This window comes from Gadus morhua, chromosome 16, assembly GCF_902167405.1.
Source record: "Gadus morhua chromosome 16, gadMor3.0, whole genome shotgun sequence".
NCBI classification, from domain to species: Eukaryota; Metazoa; Chordata; class Actinopteri; order Gadiformes; family Gadidae; genus Gadus; species Gadus morhua.
The window spans coordinates 30,309,137-30,324,781 of record NC_044063.1 but is presented as its reverse complement, the minus strand read 5'-3'; the positions used below and the strand labels follow the sequence as shown (position 1 = coordinate 30,324,781).

Genomic DNA, 15,645 nt, shown 5'->3' with positions numbered 1-15,645 from the left:
CCCTCCTCTCCCCTCCTGTCCCTCCTCTCCCCTCCTCTCCCCTCCTGTCCCTCCTCTCCCCTCCTGTCCCTCCTCTCCCCTCCTCCCCCCTCCTCTCCCCTCCTGTCCCCTCCTGTCCCCTCCTGCCCCTCCTCTCCCCTCCTCTCCCCTCCTGTCCCTCCTGTCCCCTCCTGTCCCTCCTCCCCCCTCCTGTCCCTCCTCTCCCCTCCTGTCCCTCCTCCCCCCTCCTGTCCCTCCTCTCCCCTCCTGTCCCTCCTCTCCCCTCCTGTCCCTCCTCCCCCCTCCTGTCCCTCCTCTCCCCTCCTGTCCCTCCTCTCCCCTCCTGTCCCCTCCTCTCCCCTCTTGCCCCTCCTCTCCCCTCCTCTCCCCTCCTGTCCCCTCCTCTCCCCTCTTGCCCCTCCTCTTCCCTCCTGTCCCCTCCTGTCCCCTCTCCTCATGTGATGTTTACACAGCATTGCTGTGTTTCATGGTGACAGATGGATCAGCCTTCTCATCGGTGTGTGGTCATCGTGTCGGGGTGACAGATGGATCAGCCCTCTAACCGTGTGTATCCCTGTTTCCCTGGCCCTGCAGGGGTGCTGTTCAGTATTGAGGTCACCTCCACCTTCTTTGCGGTGAGGAACTATTGGAGAGGCTTCTTCGCAGCCACCTTCAGCGCCTTCATCTTCCGGGTGCTGGCCGTGTGGAACAGAGACGAAGGTGATTCCCACCACTGGAGGGCTGTCTGCTAAGAGCCCCTCCTCACCGCAGCCTCTCAGTGGGGCATTGCAACAGAGGATTGAACCTTTGATCCTGGCTGAACCTGATTTGGCCACAGTTGGAAAAAGGACCAGGCACCGACGTTGACACCCTGGTCGCTCTGACAATGCTGTCCACTCACTCCGTTTCCTTCTTTCTTTCCAGAGACCATTACAGCCCTTTTCAAAACCCGCTTCCGTCTAGACTTCCCCTTCGACCTCCAGGAGCTGCCTGCCTTCGCTGTCATCGGGTGAGTAGCTGGTGTGCTCGCAGTGATATATGAGTTGCTCTTACTTGGTGATTAGCATGGGGTATTTGAATACATGCCCTCAGGGCCCGTCGTTTCAGCAATAGCTGTCAGGAAAAACAGTTAGTCGAGGTGTAAGGCGGATGAGCCTGAGAAGGGCTCACCCCTGCTTGGGTGAGTCAACCCAACATGGATCATTTAGTGACGGCTAGGAGCCCCCCAGAGGGCCTTCTCTTCTCCCTACCCAGCCCTTCGGCTAGTTCCATGGCTTTACTGGGAATAGAAGAAGAGTGTTTCCTCTCTCACTATGTGTCTCTCTCTCCCGCTCCCCCTTTCTTCTCCTCTTCTCCGATATTTCTGTCATCTTCCCAGTTGGCTGTTGTTAGATATTCAGAGTATTTGTGGATTCCCCAATGTTATTGGATGGGTCTTCTTATTGAGAGAGAGAGAGAGAGAGAGGGAGAGAGGGAGAGAGGGAGAGAGGGAGAGAGAGAGAGAGAGAGAGAGAGAGAGAGAGAGAAGGATTCAGCAAGCGCACACGTTTAGGAATTTAAGTTCCTCCAGTATCCTATTATACACCTTCAGGTGTTGGGAATTACCCTCACTGTGGGAGGCAAACACACTCTCACACATACATGCTAGAACACCAAACTCTGATCACTCAATGTGTATTCTTATTCAGAGGTATTAGACAGTGAAAAATGCAGTTGGATACTGTTTTGAGCTGGTCCCCCCCCTTTTTCTTTTATCTGCCTTACACCTAATTCTCTTTTTTCATATATCTCTCTCTCCCTCTCCCTCTCTCTAAATAGCTGCTTATATAAACCCTATAGTTTTCGTCTGTGAGTCTCCGGCCTCCCCTGCCTCTCTCATGAGTTCTCTCCCCATTATTCCCCTCTCTCTCCAGTCATGGTGTCTGTAGTCTGAAGCCTGTCCTGATTCCTAGTCTTATCATGCTGTCTCTTTCTCTACCTCTAATTCTCGAACCCATCCTCCTCGTCCGTATGACCCTTCTGCCTCCGCCCCGTCTCCCTTCCTGGTGTAAACCGTGTTTCTGTGCTCTAATTGTCCCGCTCTAAACCCCTTCTCCGGACTTGCTGAAGTGTTTGCATACATATTAATGGCTGCTTTTGTTCTTCGTAAGTAAGCCTGTAAGTAAGTCTGTCTGTCTGTCTGTCTGTCAAATTCCAAAAAGCTTGGCATGAGATACAAAAATGTACATTGCCAAAGTAGTTTAATGGTAAAGATGTCAAAATATAAAACGTTCTATACAAATATATGTATCTACATATCAGATATTACACTATTAAATACTCAATATATAAAAAGTAAAATGTGGGATACTAAGAAAAGTGTAGTATCTCCTATAAACAGATAAATTAAAGATGCACTGTACATACACAGTACTTACAATATGGAGGACATGTGCAATACTGCAATTATTGTGAAAAAGTGAGTCCAGTGGGACTCATTCTCTCTCTCACTCGCTCTCTCACTCTCTATTTGGACTAACCCTTTCCCCTCCTCTGTATGGGTGTGTTTGTGTGCAGCATTGCCAGTGGTTTTGGCGGGGCTCTCTTTGTCTACCTGAACCGACTCATCGTGCAGTTCATCAGAAAGCAGAAGGCGATCAACAAGTTCCTCATGAAGAAGTACGTATGACGCTGTCCGCCACAATTCAGTTTTTTCTAGTTTTGGTTTTTGTTATTTCTATTGCATCCTTTCACTCATCAAAATGAAGAGTTTGAAATCTGAAAACATAGACGGAACATACCTGCGACCGACAAAAAGTGAACACCCTCCTCGACTCTGTCCTTTAAAAGCAGCCATAAGAAACAAAAAGAAGAGGTTGTATCGCTAATCTAATGAACGTGAATCCCTGGTCTGCACAATTTCTGACCCCTGACCCCTGACCTGTCTCTTCCCAGGCGCCTGCTCTACCCCGCCCTCGTCACTCTGCTGGTGTCCACCTTAACCTTCCCCCCGGGCTTCGGACAGTTCATGGCCGGCAAGGTATGTTTGTTCACACAAACACACTCGCACACAGGTACACACACATCTTTAACTTTGTTGTAGTTTTATGGTCATACCAACAAGTGAATTGAATAGAAATGTGTTTATTATGCAGACCTGCTACCAAAACTTTACATATAGGTATACCATGTTACCCTGCACCGCTGCTCTAACATAACATAGACGTGGACACCATGCACCACTTCTCTAACATAACATAGAGGCGTTCACACCGCACCACTGCTCTAACATAACATAGACGTGTTCACACCGCACCACTTCTCTAACATAACATAGACGTGTTCACACCGCACCACTGCTCTAACATAACATAGACGTGTTCACACCGCACCACTGCTGCTCTAACAAAGATGTGTTCACACCGAACCTCTGCTCTAACATTGCATAGATTTGGTGAGATAACAGTTATCAATTTAATTAGAGAGGGCCACGCACATACACCCGTGCCCGCACACACACACAACAGAGCGAAAGCGTTGATTTTGTTCCCATAAGGATGTTAAATTCCAGCATCTTACAGCTGTGAGTGATGTGCTCTTAACTCTTTGCTCTAACATGTTACAGCTGTTAGTGATGTGCTCTTAACTCTCTGCTCTAAGATGTATCCTCTAACATGTTACAGCTGTGAGTGATGTGCTCTTAACTCTCTGCTCTAACATGTTACAGATGTTAGAGATGTGCTCTTAACTCTCTGCAATAACATGTTAACTCTTACATGTTACAGCTGTTAGTGATGTGTTCTTAACTCTCTGCTCTAACATGTTAACTCTAACATTTTACAGCTGTGAGTGATGTTTCACTGTTGATATTGTCCTGAATGAGGTCACTTCCTGTGTTGTGCAGCTGACCCAGAAGGAGGCGCTGGTGACCCTGCTGGACAACAGGACGTGGGCCAAGCAAGGCATCGCGGAGGACTTTGACTACCTGGGCCACCTGCAGGCCTGGCAGCACCCGCAGGTCAACGTGTTCGTCACACTGGTCCTCTTCATCGTCATGAAGGTACCGCTGCCTTTACTTGATTCGTTCAGTTCCTGTTCTCCCTTTTCTTTTTCCGAACAGTGGAGGTGTTTGTTGATCTTACCAAAAAACAAAAAATAATCTAAATTGTATTGATATTGCGTATGCTTCCTAGACCCATCTGTTATGAACATCGTCTAGTGGCATATAAAAAGCTCTTCCTTTGTTTGGTCGTGTTCTTGTTCAATTGAAATAATCCCACTTGTTGTCAGGGCGATAAAGAACAGAAGTAAAAATTGGCAGCTGTTCATCTGCTTCCGTTTTAACGGTGTCACTAAATGTGTCACGCTCACATTTTGCAGCCCAATGTGTCTCTTCTTCACTTCAACCACGAAACGGAATACCGAGCAGCAGCAGCAGAAGCGATCAAAGTGATGAAACAGAGACTTGGTCTATAACATTATGCTTTTAGGTTTACCGTTCACATGTTCACTCTTTAAGCTGTCTTCCGTTCAACACCCTGGCAAGTACATTTACATTAAGGGCATTTTGCTGATGCTTTTGTCCGAAGCGACGTGCAACCATTCTCACACACATTCACACACCGACGGCGGAGTCAACAACGCAAGGCATGGTTTAATGTGTTACTGTTGGGGTGCGGTAGTTTGATATTTTACCGTTGGGCTGTGGTGGTTTAATGTGTTTCCGTTGGGGTGTGGTCTGTGCTCCCCAGTTAGCGTCAATAGAGAAAGGGCAGAAGTGGGCCCACTCTAGAGTGAAAACAGATTTTAATGGTGATGCAGACTGGCTCTAGGAGGAGGAATAATCCAGACACAGGCTTCACACTGACCTTTCTCTCTTTCTGATGGGAGGTGAGGCTGCATCAAGCCCCTCCCACTCCCGATTGCAATTGAACTGCCTCCACCGACAGGCTCATCCTGTTAAACAGAAATAAATCTGTGTGTGTGTGTGTGTGTGTGTGTGTGTGTGTGTGTGTGTGTGTGTGTGTGTGTGTGTGTGTGTGTGTGTAACAGGACGGGGTGTATGTGTGTGCGTGTGTGTGATTTTGTGTGTGTTAGTGTGTCACAGCGTGTGTGTGCGTGTGTCAACTGGGAAGGGTCCCTCAAACATTGAAGTTATCCAGACACTGTAGTGGTTAGGGATTGTATTGATCTCTATTTCAGCAATTGAAGACTATATGAGAATATGTGATTCTGCCAGCGTCCAATGTGAATCTCTCTTTCAATCTTTTTGTCTACATTACATAGTGGTGCAGAATATCTATCATCTATTACGGTCTCGATCTCCGCAGCTGACCTCTTCTGAGAACACTTTGGGATTCACCTGGGCTTGCGAGTCCAATTGCTGCGCTTGTGTGTGTGTGTGTGTGTGTGTGTGTGTGTGTGTGTGTGTGTGTGTGTGTGTGTGTGTGTGTGTGTGTGTGTGTGTGTGTGTGTGTGTGTGTGTGTGTGTGTGAGTGTGCAAAGTCTCTTCTAAACCCTTGTGTGTCTCTTCTTCTTGTGTGCGAATTTAGGTGTTCATGCACACACTTACATCTGCTTGACAGTTAAAATGGTGGCCGAGAGCAGCTAAGGTCAGAACGGTACACACACACACACACACACACACACACACACACACACACACACACACACACACACACACACACACACACCTGTTGGTGTGTATGAGTGTTTGCCCTTCCTTTTCTGCACCAAGAGCGAATCATCACTATGCCTTTGCATGTGTTTGGGCAAAACGCCCTCTGCTAGGTGTGTTTGTGTGTGTGTGTGTGTGTGTGTCTGTGTGTCTGTGTGTGTACGTGTGCGTGTGTGTGCGTGTGTGTGTATGGCATAGAGCTGGCAGGACTTCAATTGGAAGGGGAATAGGTTTGGGGCCCCTAGGTTCCCAGAGGCCCTGGGCGAAAATCTGTCCTCTGAAACACACACACGCACGCACACGCACGCACACACGCACACACAGTTTGTGGATGACGTGTGAATGAAGTGCAGATGTCCGGACGCTGCGTGACAAGTACTCAGCCATGTGACTTGCTCTGTCCATCGCTGGCCCATGCTTTGCTCTGTTGGTACCTTTTGTTGTTCTATCCAACCAATCTTGCGTGCATTTAGACATTATGTTTGTGTGTTTGTCACAAATGGTGTATCAATCTATCTATATCAATAGTTATAGTTATAAATATCTCTCTCTGTTTCTCTGTTTCTCCCTCTCCCTGCCTCTCTCCTTCTCTTCCTCTCCCGTCCCTCCCTTAGTGTCTCTGTATGTGGGTAAGGCAGTATGTCAGATGTTGAAATACAGTGAGGGAGAGTGCAGACGGATATAGCCATGGCAGTTCCATCACATGACACAGTCCTGCATGCCCATTGGACCACAGCTATTTCAAAGTCGACCCTCAAAACGTACCGCAAGGCCTCTGAACTTTAATGTAACCATCTTGGCACCTCAGCTTACAACCATTATAATGTGACGGCTCGTCCAATGGAGAATAAATGTGTTCGGTCAAACAAATTATGCAAATCCATGTTGAGAGGTCATTTTCCTGTGTCTCGCCCCCCTCCCAAAGCCTGCATGCTGAATCTTCCTGATTCAGCATGTCTGACCGTAGTGGTTGTTTTCTGTCCCTCTCAAACTCTCCTGTAGAGGGGCCGGCTCTAAACTGCCCTGATGAAAGTGTTTATTGAAAGACGTATTTCGCATGCTCTATGAGTATGAAAAAATACGTATGAAATGGAGTCCATGCCTTCACAGCGATGATTATCGTACCAAACCAACCCAACCCCTCTCGTACAAAACAAACTGAATTCCTCTCAAAAGGGGTTTGTTATGATACAGACTGCAGTGAAGCCATCCTTCCTGTGTTGTTTTGCAACGTCCTCAGTTTCACCCCCCGTTTGTTGCCTCCTGCCCTCCAGCCTTCCCGACTTCCCTCTGCTTGTTCCACTTGAGATGGGAGGGGAATGTGAGGTTTAGTGGACGTGTTCCTGTTACACTACCGCAGAGCCCAGAAAGGGAACCAGGGCAGGGAGAGAGACGTCCGCATGATGCTGACACTCTGGGGAGCGTGTCCCTGCCCCTGGCCTCTTTAGCTTGATAAGCCTCAGCATCAACTAGGAGCTGGGCTCGCTCCCTCTCTTCCTCGCTCCCTCCCTCTCTCCCTCTCTCTCTAGCTTGCTCGCTCCCTCTCTCCCTCTGTCCCTCGCTCCCTCTCTCCATCGCTCCCTCTCTCCGCGTTCCCTTGGTCTCTCTCTCTCTCTCTCTCTCTCTCTCTCTCTCTCTCTCTCTCTCTCTCTCTCTCTCTCTCTCTCTCTCTCTCTCTCTCTCTCTCTCTCGCCCTCACCCTCAGTAACCTCTAGGGTGGAGGAGCTCTATGAAGGAGAGGGACAGCAGTAACCTGTGGGCTGGAGGAGCTCTATGAAGGAGAGGGACAGCAGTAACCTGTGGGCTGGAGGAGCTCTATGAAGGAGAGGGACAGCAGTAACCTGTGGGCTGGAGGAGCTCTATGAAGGAGAGGGACAGCAGTAACCTGTGGGCTGGAGGAGCTCTATGAAGGAGAGGGACAGCAGTAACCTGTGGGCTGGAGGAGCTCTATGAAGGAGAGGGACAGCAGTAACCTGTGGGCTGGAGGAGCTCTATGAAGGAGAGGGACAGCAGTAACCTGTGGGCTGGAGGAGCTCTATGAAGGAGAGGGACAGCAGTAACCTGTGGGCTGGAGGAGCTCTATGAAGGAGAGGGACAGCAGTAACCTGTGGGCTGGAGGAGCTCTATGAAGGAGAGAGACAGCAGTAACCTGTGGGATGGAGGAGCTCTATGAAGGAGAGGGACAGCAGTAACCTGTGGGATGGAGGAGCTCTATGAAGGAGAGGGACAGCAGTAACCTGTGGGATGGAGGAGCTCTATGAAGGAGAGGGACAGCAGTAACCTGTGGGATGGAGGAGCTCTATGAAGGAGAGGGACAGCAGTAACCTGTGGAATGGAGGAGCTCTATGAAGGAGAGGGACAGCAGTAACCTGTGGGCTGGAGGAGCTCTATGAAGGAGAGGGACAGCAGTAACCTGTGGGATGGAGGAGCTCTATGAAGGAGAGGGACAGCAGTAACCTGTGGGCTGGAGGAGCTCTATGAAGGAGAGGGACAGCAGTAACCTGTGGGGAGTAGACCTCGATTTTAAGGATGGACTCCAGGTCACAGCGACAGGGCTGATGAGTGGTTTGCTGGTTACGAGAAGGTTGCTAGTTCGATCCCCGGCTCCTCCTAGCTTAGTGTCAAGGTGTCCCTGAGCAAGACACCACACTCTAATGGCGTGTGTCCGCCGAACAATTAGGTCCGGTACGATTAGGTGCGGTAGGTGACGGTGTAGTACAGTTAGGTACGGTTAGGTGCGGCACAGTTACGGCTCGCGTTTCCAGCACTTACAGTACCCTTATGGTAGGGCGGGGTTTAAGCTGGATGGCGAAAGCCGCGGCAGTGGAACCTCATAGCAGCCCGACACAGTGCAGCCTGCTAATTAATCCAATGAAAAAGAACGCCACAAAACAAAAGAGCAACAATGTAGGACGTCCATGAAGTACGTCAAACAGAGCGACATTCTCTTCAATAAACTAAGCTTTCGCCGTTGTCCAGAAATACCTTGTGGGTACTGTGTTTGTTTGTTATTATCCACCTGTCGCACGAAAGTGACTATTTTGTCGACCAATCAACGGATGGCATGTGCAGCTCGAACTTGTTGGCACCCTTTCAGGCGTGAAAGTGCCCCAACAGACGTGTACTGCGAGACGAGTACGGCTCAATACGGCTCGGTCCGGGTCACGCCCTATTTTGGCAGTGGAAACGTGATCCGTGCCGCACCTTTGCGAACTGAACCGACCCTCCGGTGGAAACGCGCCAAAAGTCATATCCCGGCCCTTGCAAGCCCATCCCCCTAAACCCCCCGTTGATTCTACTGATGTCTAAACGACATCGATGTCCGCGTATAAAGCATCAAGTGTGAATCACCCTCAGGTTTGAATCTCCTTATATACAAATGCGGCAAAAATGAGGACATGTGTGAAAACGTCTTACAATTAGAATATTATTATGCACGCTTCATAACGTAATAGGGAAACAAAAACGTTAAATGTTGTAACATTATAGGCAAAATGTTATGATATTATGCGCTGGGATTTCCACATTATAGCTATGGGTTAACTACAACTAGAGGTTGCGCTCGGAAACTCTAGTATGGATAAAGGGGCAGAAATACATTTTCCCATGTGACCGTTGCATTGTGATGGTCCTCACTGTATCCCTTCACTGTGACGGTCCTCACTGTATCCCTATCCCTATCCCTTCATTGTGATGGTCCTCACTGTATCCCTTCACTGTGATAGTCCTCTGTATCCCTTCATTGTGATGGTCCTCACTGTATCCCTTCACTGTGATGGTCCTCACTGTATCCCTTCATTGTGACTGTCCTCACTGTATCTCTTCATAGTGATGGTCCTCACTGTATCCCTTCACTGTGACTGTCCTCGCTGTATCACTATCCCTTCATTGTGACGGTCCTCACTGTATCCCTTCACTGTGATGGTCCTCACTGTATCCCTTCACTGTGATGGTCCTCACTGTATCCCTTCACTGTGATGGTCTTCACAGTATCCCTATCCCTTCATTGTGATGGTCCTCACTGTATCACTATCCCTTCATTGTGATTGTATTCCCTGTATTCCTGTCCCTCCCATGGATTCTTCTGATCATAGAGACTAGTGATGGGTCGTTCGCGACCGAATCAGTTCGAATGAACGAATCTTTAACAAGACTGGACCAAACTGATTTCGCTGTCATTCGTCTCGTTCATTCTCAGACTCGACTCTTCCCTGACCAACTAGTCGCTGACTCGCTGACTCATTGTTCGTTCACTGACTGTGAGTGGTGAAGAGGGAAGAGGCTTAGTGAGCGAGTGTACGATAATATGATTCAATATCAGTGAAATGGTAAATGCATGCCGTCTTTGTACTTTCTGTGTCATGCCAGATTAATCAAATATTTGAATGTCTCGTCAATCCGTCTCGTTCTGTCATGGTTCGTTCTCCACCCGGGACTCCCACCATTATTGCTAAATCAAGTCCATAATCTTGCTGATATGTTAAACATCTATTAATCAGCTACGCCCCCCCCCCATCCCGCTGTGTTTGGTTAAAGTTGTAATGTTGTGTTGATTGATGACCGACTTCCAAGATCTTTTAAGAATGAGAACGAGGGAGGAGCTGAGTCTGACTGACTCAGCTGAGAACCGTGCATTCCATGATTCGATTCACCGCTACCGGAAACACGACTGAATGAACGATTCTTCTTTGCGAACTGACCGACGCGAACTGAATCAAGGAAAAGAATCATTAAATCCATCACTAGTAGAGACTCTTCATGGGATCTCTGGACACGGTTCATCCTGAACAGAATTTATGCGCTAATCTGTTCCTCATGGCACCTTTCACCACTGTGATGCAGAGGCCTGCCCTCATCGTTATTAAGACTCTCTCTCGCTGGTCTTTTGCTGTACACACAGCCACACAGAGGAGAGCAGGTCCACGGACATCTGAAGGTCTCTGCAGAGTCCACGAACATGTGAAGGTCTCTGCAGAGTCCACAGACATGTGAAGCTCTCTCCAGAGTCCACAGACTTAAGCCTGTGTTATGAGTTGGCGCAGGCTTAGATCCGCTAAGCCTGCGGAATGCTTATTAGAGGTTGAGCATCACCATATCTCCTTAGGTGTGTGTGTGTGTGTGTGTGTGTGTGTGTGTGTGTGTGTGTGTGTGTGTGTGTGTGTGTGTGTGTGTGTGTGTGTGTGTGTGTGTGTGTGTGTGTGTGTGTGTGTGTGTATGTTGTGTTTCTGGAACCTAGCCCTGTTAAGATCTTTAGTTGCGTCGTTGTGTAATAATAATAATAATAAATTAAATTTATATAGGGCTTAATATGGTACTCTAAGAAGCTTATGTGTATGTGTGTGCACCTGTTCCACTGGCTTTCTTAAGTTATTTGTATCTATTCACTTGTTTACCTGTGTGTGTCTGTTTGTGTGGAAGTTGTCTCCTCTGTGTGTGAGTGATGTGTCTGCGTGTGTCCGGGGGCCTGCTGTGCGTGCGTCAGGGTATGAGGCGAATTCAGTGCAGTCTTACAGGGGAAGATCCATTACGTGAGCGAGGCAGCTGGCCTTAATTACTGCTAACTATAGACTACAGAGGAAGTAGAGGAGAGCTGGAGAAAGAGACAGAGATTGAAAGAGGCATAGAGAGATGGAGGGATGCAATTTAAACCAATCAAACTATTTGGGGCTCTGGGATTATCTCCACATTATATAGATGAGGACTGCTGCTGGCGTCTGTACAGACACACTGCACTGAGGCTCGGTTTTGTCCATCACAAAAGTCTGAAAATGTTTACGTGTGTTTTATTTGGGGGGGTTGACAAATTGCATCAGCTTTCAAACATTAACATAGTTGAAATGTATCAATCACATGGTACTGTATAGATCATAAAAAAGAATCAGGGACCGGACAAAAGGAAATAGATATAATGAATTAGAAACTGGGAGTAAGTATTGAAATGACCAAATAACAACTATTTGCTAACATAGTCAGCATCTCCAGGGCCGTAGCCTCGTCCCTGACAAGGCCCTCTGATGGGGAAGTAGACCCAAAGGGACATCCTCACCCTAAACTGAGGGACCTATAGATTAGAGCACATGGGTCACCCCCAGGAACTCTGATTGGCCCAGTGGTCCGAGAGGAAATCCTGCAGACCAGGGGTAAGGACAGCGTGTGTCCTGGATCCACGCATTGATGGGCCAGCATCCTGCTCTTTATGCTCTATCTCTCTCTCTCTCTCTCTCTCTCTCTCTCTCTCTCTCTCTCTCTCTCTCTCTCTCTCTCTCTCTCTCACTCACTCACTCACTCACTCACTCACTCACTCACTCACTCTCGTTCTGCCTCTCACTCACTCACTCTCGTTCTGCCTCTCACTCACTCACTCTCGTTCTGCCTCTCACTCACTCACTCTCGTTCTGCCTCTCACTCTCACTCACTCTCGTTCTGCCTCTCACTCTCACTCACTCTCGTTCTGCCTCTCACTCTCACTCACTCTCGTTCTGCCTCTCTCACTCTCACTCACTCTCGTTCTGCCTCTCTCACTCTCTCTCTTTCGTTCTGCCTCTCTCACTCTCACTCTCTCTCGTTCTGCCTCTCTCATTTTTTTCCCTTTCTCTCTCAGGTCCTAATTTTCACTGGTGCTTTTTCACTTTTATTTGTGTAATTTTCACAAGCACTGTTTGGAGTTTGGGGTTAAGAGAGATATCTTTGAATGAATGAACAGAGTTTAGAGAGATACGTATCTATGAATGAAAGAACAGAGTTTAGAGAGATCTCTGTTTACATTTAATTCTAAACCATGCTTCCATTGCTATGTATGCAGATGACTCAACCATTCTAGAAAAGGTTCTAAATGAAGAGCTAGTGCTGATTAGGAAATGGGTTAACATAAATAAATTGGTACTAACATAGACAAAACAAAATGCATAGTATTATGCTCTAAACGGGGAGGGAGACTAAAGCTGAAACTACATTTAAAACTAGATGATAAAGAAATCGAACAGGTCACAGAAGTTAAGCTACTTAGTGTGCTGATTGACAGCCACATGTCCTTGACAAGTCAGAAGAAAGTTGAAGAAAATGAGTAGAGGGATGGCTGCAATTAGATATTGTAGGACATATTTACCAGGATGCTTAATTAAACAATTAATGCAAGCTTTAGTCCTATCTCATTACTGCACAGTCACATGTTCGAACACAAAATTATCTTTATAAGCTAGAGGTAGCTCAAAACCAAAAACTGCTCGTATGGTGCTCAACTGCTCATACAGAACTAGAGTATGTGAGAAGCTTAATACGTTGAATTGGTTACCAGTTAAACATAGGTTACACTACCCTCTTGTCAGCCTTGTAAGATATATAATAAAATCAAAGAGTCCTGTTAGCTTATTTAATAGCTTTATATTTTGTCACAATAAACACAAATCCTCTACATGTCAGTCATCGATATAGATTTATAGAACAGGGGCCGAACAGAGAACACTGCACTACAGAGCAATGGTAGCATGGAATTCTTTACCACGTTTTGATTAAAACAAGTAAGATAGCCTTTAAAATCAATTTGAAATTGTAGTTGTTTACACAAGGTGTTACATGTTTTTTTTTTTCTCTATTTTAAAAGAGGCTTTTTTCCTTTTCTTTTGGACCTCATAAGTACATAAGGGTTCTCATGGGTTGATTAGAATAACCAACCAATCAAGTAAGGATTTTAATTTCCGCTTTTTATTGAATGTTTTTGTTTGTGTTGTATGCTGTCTGAATGCATGCTTGTGTGTCAAAAAAAGGATATGTAATTTGAAAATTTTAAACCTCAGGAAGAACAGCAATCATCTGTGTAAGAGTGAGCTGATTGTGGATATGCAAACAATTTACAGAGATCTCTAAGAATAGATCAATCGAGTTTTGCGAGATATCTTTGAATGAATGAACAGGGTTTAGTGAGGTCTCTGTCAATGAATGAACAGAGTTTAGAGATAGCTCTGTGAATGGATTAACAGGCCTAGTGAAGGGGCTGTCGGGTGGATTTTGGGGTGGAGGAGTGTGGGTGAGCTACAATAACAACAATAAAAGCTACAATATCGGTATCGGATCGGAAGTGCAAAAAGCTGGATCGGGACATCCCCACCCTAGTGAGTCTTTTAGCCATGATCCAGGGCATTATTCTAGATTCATTTTTAGGAAAAGTTGCACTGGATATCACAAGATGTTTTATATGTATCTGAAGTAGAGGCACGGTTTGGTCACCTTGAATGTAGGAAGGGAGCTTTTAGATTGGAGTGTTTAAGAAATCTTCTATAAGGACCCCCGGATTTACCAAGGAGGCCAGTTGTAGAGATGATTTTAGGGTAAATTGGGAATATGAACTTGGGATTTTGTACTTTTGACTCATCTTTTTCAGTCTTAAATGTTTGCCACCTTTCTATGTGAGTGTTTTTAAAGTGTGGAATATGATGGATAGAACAAGTTTGCACTGCAATCAATCACTTCACTTGCTTCTAAGGGAGCCTGTCCTAAGAGGAGCACGGCTGGATACTCCCCAGCAAGTTGGGACTTTAATTATATGCAGTGTGGTGACAGTGAAAATACACAAAGAAGAAAACAGGGAGATTGATACATTTTTTGTTTAGGCAAGCAAAACTTGCGATCCACTATAGTAGGAGGAAGAAAATACAAAGTGGTCAAGGAAGAGAATGTGTTGCAACTTTCAAGGGTTTGGTAAAAGCACAGAGTTTGCTAGAATGTAAGCATTATGAAAAGATGAAGGATCAGGAGGACATTTGAAAAACATTTGGGATGTTGATGGTGTTTTGTTGTCTTTCTTTGATGGCGATATATATATATATTTTTGCATGTTTTATGACAATATATACTGTATATATTGTAAAGCTTAATTGGCTTATCTAAAAAAGTGACAAATCTCTTGCAATAAATGTTGCAATAAGGTTATGTTGAAAATCAATAAATGTCTGTCTGTGTCTCTCTCTCTCTGTCTCTGTCTCTGTCTCTGTCTCTGTCTCTGTCACTCTCTGTCTCTGACCAGTTCTGGATGTCTGCTTTGGCCACCACCATCCCCGTCCCCTGTGGCGCCTTCATGCCCGTCTTTGTCATCGGTAAGGCACTGTGAGGGGCTTTGTGTGTGTTAACCTGTCCCAGGGTAGTTATGTACAAGATGGGGATTCCCGGATGGTTTGCTCTCACCATCGTAATGTTCTTAACCTGACCCTGTGTCCAGGGGCGGCATTCGGTCGTCTGGTGGGAGAGAGCATGGCGGCCTGGTTCCCCGACGGCATCCACACGGACGGAGTCATCTACCCCATCGTGCCCGGGGGCTACGCAGTCGTTGGTAAGGTCCCCCCCTCGACCCTCACCAGGTCCCCCCACGCCATCCATGTCCTATCCAAGGAGAGGTGTTGTAATTAGATGAGTCAGCCAGCTATTCCTGCTAGCTCCAGCCTTCCCCTCTGTCTCAGACCTATTAAAGCAGCCTCTTCTCTTCAGCACAACAGCCCAGCCAACACTGTTGCTGGCTGATGATCTGGTGACGTCCCAGACAGAGGTTCCCACACACTGTTCTGTCTGACCCTTATCCTCTCATGAGAAGCCTCTGTTTCCATGGAGAACACGGTGGAGCCGCTCCTTGCTAATGGAAGTGCTGTCACAGTCCATGTCTCTTATGGGAGGCCCTCCCTGGACCCTACCGCTGGGGTTTCTGCTCACTGCCCGTTTTTTTGGGGGTAGGGTAGGGGCATGGACAGGCAATTTACGTTTGGCAGAGACAGAAAGGCAGTGTAACAGACGGAATTATGTACGAGAAGAAATACAATTGACCTATTTATTTATTTCTCTCCCCCTCCCTCCCTCTCCCTGTCCCTCTCTCTGTCTCTCCCTCTCTCTGTGTGTCTTTTTCTCCATGTAAATATCCATCTATCTTGGTTTATCGCTTAATTATCTTTCCTGCTTCCACTTTGTGAACAGTTCTCAGCAGAGACTGATTGGAACGGGAGACAGGGAGCCTGTTATTTAGACTGCTC

The 15,645-nt window shown here is 46.9% G+C and overlaps 1 protein-coding gene across 8 annotated transcripts in view; it reads left to right on the top strand.

Moving 5' to 3' along the window:
• Positions 1 to 15,645, top strand: part of clcn2b (chloride channel, voltage-sensitive 2b) — a 112,748-nt gene that overhangs the window by 56,770 nt on the left and 40,333 nt on the right. For all 8 annotated transcript variants that reach the window (XM_030380634.1, XM_030380630.1, XM_030380631.1 and 5 more), the window contains 7 exons: positions 574 to 699; positions 904 to 988; positions 2,536 to 2,637; positions 2,914 to 2,998; positions 3,863 to 4,018; positions 14,655 to 14,724; positions 14,847 to 14,957. In XM_030380634.1, coding sequence (XP_030236494.1) covers positions 574 to 699; positions 904 to 988; positions 2,536 to 2,637; positions 2,914 to 2,998; positions 3,863 to 4,018; positions 14,655 to 14,724; positions 14,847 to 14,957 — 735 coding nt within the window. The remainder of the gene's footprint in view (positions 1 to 573; positions 700 to 903; positions 989 to 2,535; positions 2,638 to 2,913; positions 2,999 to 3,862; positions 4,019 to 14,654; positions 14,725 to 14,846; positions 14,958 to 15,645) is intronic.